The sequence below is a fragment of the Hyposmocoma kahamanoa genome, unplaced genomic scaffold, assembly GCF_003589595.1.
Source record: "Hyposmocoma kahamanoa isolate Upper Pololo Valley unplaced genomic scaffold, ASM358959v1 92, whole genome shotgun sequence".
NCBI classification, from domain to species: Eukaryota; Metazoa; Arthropoda; class Insecta; order Lepidoptera; family Cosmopterigidae; genus Hyposmocoma; species Hyposmocoma kahamanoa.
In genome coordinates this window covers 1,099,591-1,105,514 of record NW_020654748.1, presented here as the reverse complement: position 1 = coordinate 1,105,514, position 5,924 = coordinate 1,099,591, and the positions used below count along the sequence as shown (strand labels likewise).

The 5,924-nt window shown below is 38.1% G+C and overlaps 1 protein-coding gene across 1 annotated transcript in view; it reads left to right on the top strand.

Annotated features, from left to right (window-relative positions):
* Nucleotides 1–2,634: 2,634 nt before the first annotated feature.
* LOC113236442 (glucose-induced degradation protein 8 homolog) overlaps nt 2,635–5,924 on the top strand; it is a 10,090-nt gene continuing 6,800 nt past the window's right edge. The window contains exons 1-2 of the mRNA XM_026472508.1: nt 2,635–2,855; nt 3,002–3,198. Of these exons, the coding sequence (XP_026328293.1) occupies nt 2,723–2,855; nt 3,002–3,198 (330 nt within the window). The 5' untranslated portion in view covers nt 2,635–2,722. The remainder of the gene's footprint in view (nt 2,856–3,001; nt 3,199–5,924) is intronic.

The following is a 5,924-nucleotide window of genomic DNA, read 5'->3' as shown; positions in this document are numbered from 1 at the left end:
TTTGCAGGATGTTTTCACATCACATTTCCTTCATATACACACACTGGCTTTTACCCATTCTTAAAGTTATGCATCCAAATTAACATCCTTGATCAGAAATTTAAAATAAATAGAAATTTTTGCCATCTGAATAATCTGAGAAAGTAAGGCGTATACTATCGATTTCAATAATATAATATTTGCTTGTCTTGCCTTGCATTACTAAAGTATATTTCGAATTCGGGCTCGCCTATCGGAGCGCAGTTGTCACAGTAATGATATGGCAGCATAGTTTTCAAATTAAATGACATATCGTCTCTATTTCTGGTTATATACTCGATGACGTGGGGTCTACCTAATCTTGTTCTCTGTCCGAATTAGAAATGGGGCATGGATAAATATCAGTCGGATAAATACTCAGTAGAAAGATAAATATGGATAAATATTTACTCGATATTTATCCAAAAACGTGGATAAATATTTTTAATCGTGGTTTATTATTTATATAGTAAAACAAAGTATATTAAGCTTAATTGTAAACATTGATACAATTTAGTAACATGTACGTATAGTATATTGCTTGTTATACCTTTCTTTCTATACGCAGTGATAAAAAGAATACTTTTAAGTACCTACAGTAAATCTCTGTATTTTTGCGTAAATCTCTCGTCATCTGGCGGGGGAACTTCAGCATATAAAGCAAGTCCTACATACGAATAAGTTGAACATTCCACGCCAATGCCGCAGGCCCCGTGTGAAACCACCAACAGTCGAGCGAAGACCTGTCATCTTACCTTACGTGAGAGGTATTACAGACAAGATCGGAAGAGTCCTCAGGCGTGCATCTATCAAGACCTATTTCAAGCCCCTGAGGAAGATTTCTCAGTTCCAGAGACCCGTGAAATGTAACATCCCCTTACAGGATGCAGGAGTTTACAAGCTTGACTGTGAGTGCGGCCTCTCTTATATTGGACAAACGAAGCGAATTATTTGTACCCGCGTCAAAGAACATACCGCTGATGTCAAACACCGTCGCGTAAACAAGTCTGCAGTCTGCGAGCATGTCAAGGATAAACCTACACATTCAATGAAGTTTGACAAAACCCAGATCCTTGCAAAAGAAGTCCGTTATCTACCCAGGATGCTGCGGGAGACCATTGAAATTAAAAAAATATCCTAATTTCAACAGGGAAGATGGTTTCTCCGTACCATCAGTTTGGAATCCAGTATTTCCTCTAATGAAAAATCCCAAACAGACATAAGACTGCAGTACTAATTAATATGGTTTAGTTTATTCTAATTTCTGTTATTAATTAATAATAAATTGAACTTAATAAAAATTCATTCAATAAAATAATTTGTAAAACTTAATGTAGGGTAAATTTGAATATTTTCGTTGTAAAATTAAAAATAAGGTATTTAATTAATAACTATATATATATTCTAACTATAGTGGAAAAAATAGGATGGTTTGCATCAATATTAGACATAACTGGTTGAAGACTGTACCACCTCAGTCAACCGTGACCATGGGGCCTGTAAAGGGCCCGAAACGTCGGTTTTTTTGAAAAAACAAATGTACGCGATTTAAATCCGGAAAAATAGTTTCATTTCCTATGTGTAACAATCGCGAAAACATAAGAACTCGATTTTTGTGATTTGTTTATTATTTCTCGGATTCCTAACTCTGCTACTCTGCATACTTGGACAGCATCGTAAATGGGATAAACTAGACCATCTTCGTCTCGAAAGCAACTAACTCATACGTATAACCAACTCCAGGTTTTTGTAAAGACAACTAATTCTTTGCATTATATATTTTTTTGTGTTACTCGTACTACATATCCGGCGATATATGTAATTATTTGCTCACTGTATTCGGACATTCGAAGCAACGCGCTGCAAAAATTATCGAAATAACAGATACTACTGATAATCGTAAAACGTAAATAAGACGTTAAGCAAAACAGTTATAGAATATTTTTATAATATTGCTAAGGGCATAATAATTTTCGTCCCTTTGTTTTCAAAATCGATCAGAATCGAGAACAGTGTTGCCTAACGTATACATCACTAAATGTAAAATCTGACCAAAGAAATGTACATACAAGCGGCCGTACCACGAAACTGAACCACAAAAGGATCACAAATATATCGCACCAAGTAAAAGTCGCAATGTATTACAAATATGAGGCATACACTCGTTTGCATATTTGTTTTTTCGAAATTCTTACAAAACTAAAATAATTGTTTTTAAAATTAATTGCGTCTTCTGATTACAAAATCGCTCACCCGTGGAAGGAAAAACCTCCCTGTTTATCCATAATTATGGTGCTTTCGCAGTTTATAATGGCATAATTATGCACTTTTCGCGTCTTCGACTGGTGTTTATCTACGATAGCAGCAACTAAGTGAATTTCACTTACTTTGGGCACGTGAAGTACATACACTTGCGGCGTCTGTCTAGATATAATGTCTGTGGTCTATATTAATAGGGATACTACGGCGAACATTTTCGTCAATTACAATTATATTTTATTAGTAATAATACCTTAAATTCCATCGACTTATGCAATAATTGGTAAGCCTGTATATTTCATTCATTCATTAGCTCCACCGAATCATAAACAAATCATTCACTACATCTGTGTGTTTGTTCAACGCTTAACGCTGTCATCGTGATTTCTAAAAACATTTTTATTTATTCCTTTAATTCCATTGTTATAAAGCTGCAATCTTGGAAATGAGTTTTGAGACGAATAATAGCAATGGGACCTGTAAGGAAGAGCGGAAATACCTAGATCGTAACAAGTCTGACGATCTGCAGATTTCGCGGACTGATATGAATATGTTGATAATGAATTATTTGGTCACAGGTAACGTTTTCTTATCTATCCCATATTCAAATAATCACCTACACACCCTGCCTTTGATTTCACGTCTTTTAGATACCAATCCAGAACGTATAGATAAACTTTTCATACAATATATTTCTTTCATAAAAGATGTCGTTTCATTGCAGAGGGATTCAAAGAAGCAGCCTTAAAATTTCAACAAGAAGCTGGTCTCCAGGAGCCAGCGTTGTGTAGTTCTCTTGATGAACGGATCATGATCCGTGAGGCAGTTCAGAATGGGCGCATTCCGGAAGCAATTGCTATGGTCAACGCTCTACATCCAGAACTCTTAGACAATGACAGATATCTGTACTTCCATTTACAGGTATATTAGTAATTGCCTACTATTTTCATTGATAAGGTGATAAAAACTGTTTTAGAGCAGTTAAAAAATAATTATATAAAGCAAATATAAAATTTTTGATGTATGAATTTGTGATTAAAATGGCCAGCACACTGATAATGTGGTGGTAAATTATATTTACACGGATTGTACGCAGTACAGTCCTAAAGTAAAGGTAATAATGAAAATGTAAATGTTGTGTTTACATTTCCATCTTACCATATTGCTGTGTAATTTATTTAAGAAAAATGTATAGAACTGGCTAAGCTTTATTGTACACAAAAGAAACAGAGAAAATACATAGACATTGTGAAAGGTATGCGTGGCAGCCTTATAACTAAACTAGATGCCGCGCGATGCGCCGGGCCGCTAAAGCGGCCCGCGAGGGCTTTCTTTGTATCTGGTGACAAATTGGGAGTTGAACTTCATACTTCAGTAGAGAATTCTTTTTGTTTGACTTTGAGTGGGAATCGCTGCCATTGTTTTGCGAATTTTGTTTTTTTTTTACTCCCGGTAGAAACTGCCCAAGGTGTAGAGCAACATTTGTTTGGATAGGGCTAAAACGTATATTTCGCCCGTGCAGCTGGGGTCCTACCTGATGCGGAGCACTTTTCGAAGGTTTGGTACTTTCTGATACTCACCAAATCAACCCAACCATTATTCGCATACATTACTCTTATATACCCGCTCTTCTTCTGGGAGAAAAATGCTGGTAAAAAAACCGAAAATTCACTGGTATGGTGGCCATCTTGGAAAATGGCGGGATCCAAATTTCGCTCGCAGATACATACTATGAACCTCCATACACGATCGGTTTTCAAATTTCAGTCGAATCAAAGCACTTTTATTTCGGGACGCCATTTTGAGTACGCCATCATGAAATTTTCTTTTACCTGCAGTTGGCTCGTACTATTCTGTACGACATTTGTTTGAGCGCCTCTCCAACACTCGCCAAGATGCCTTAAAGCATATTATTGTTACCATGTTAGAAAATGGCTGAATCAAAAATTTGATCGCATATTCTTATTACGAAACATGAAAACGTATAAAATTTCAGCCGGATCGGAGTATCTTTTTGTCGGGCCGCCATCTTGAATCGGCCATTTTGAAAAAATAATTTCGACAGCCAGTTAGATCCTGTCGCCCTCTACGATATTAGTTTGAGCACGATCTACCTATCTCCAATAGTTACCGAGGCACAGGTCCCCGAAATGTGTATGGCGACCATTTTGTTTTTCGAATTTTTAATTTTTTTCACTCCCGATAGAAACTGCCCAGAGTGTGGATAAACATTTGTTTGGACACTTTGAGCCAAGACGCGTACTTTGGTCGGGCAGCTGGGGTCCTACCTGATGCGGAGCACGTTTCGAAGATTACTTTACCTTCTGATACTCATCAAACCTGTCCGACCATAATTCCCCTACATCATTTTTACCAACCCGCACTTCTTCTGGGAGAAAAATGACTCCAAAGGGCAGAAAATTCACATGTTTGGCGGCCATCTTGGAAAATGGCGGAATCGAAATTTTGACCCCAGTTTCCTATTGTGGACTCCCATATACGGCCGCATGCCAAATTTCAGTCGGATCCGAGCACTTTTATTTTAAGACCCCACTTTGAGTCGACCTACTTGAAAAAATTTTTTGGCCCCCACCGCCCTCTATGACATTTGGTCGAGGACCCCCCGCCCATCTCCAGTACTTGCCGAGCTACGGGGCTCTGAAATTTGTATGGCGGCCATCTTGTTTATTCGAATTTTGAATTTTTTTCACTTCCGGTAGAAAGTGCCCAGGGTAGCGGTCATTTTTAGTTTGACGATCCTGCCGGTAGGTGTTATACTTTGGCCGCGATGCCGGGGTCCCACTTGATGCAGTGCACTTTTCGAAGATTTCGGATTTTTCTGGTACTCACCGGAGCCATCCGATCACGACTCCCGTACATCATTTTGACCCACAGCGACTCCTTCTGGGAGATCAATTATCTAAATCACTGGTTCAGTCAGTCAGTCAGACAGTGGTAATCCAGCTATACTTTCATCCGATATGTCACTTAATTCACTGACAATTATCAACCGCTGCACTCCAAAAGCTTCACAGTTAAAAATTATATGAGCAATATCAGCATTGGCATTGGAACAATAATTACATTTTGAGCTAGTTACAATCTCTAGTCTATTAAGATGGGCTGGAACTAAGCAATGACCGAATCGCAGGCGATTAATTACAGCTATGAACTTTCTGCCGCAGTACTTGAATCTGTAATACCAGGGCTCTATTGGTATGTCTTTTTGTATTTCTGCATACCACTTTCCTTTACTTTCCTTAGTTTTATCCCAATATTGCAACCACATTCTTCGTGTGTTTCTTTTCAATAATTGGTAAAAATTAGTAAATGGTACTTTTAAAATCTCCGTATGATCCTTATCGTGGTCTTGCAGAGTTGTCAAATCCACATACAATATAATCTTTAATTTGTTTGGAGAACTCCGAGCCAAATTGTATACTTTGACCGGGCAGCTGGGGTCTGACCTTAGAATAATAACGCATAGAAACCTAGCCCGCACACGCTAAGTGAGGCAAGTTAAAGGCTTCCCAACGGGCTCCCAGGAGCGCGCGGGCTGTTAGTGCTCAAGGTCAAATTGCACCGCGAACAGCTCCAAAATTTTTTGCTAAAAATGACGAAATGTGCGGTAAATGGGTGTAAAAATA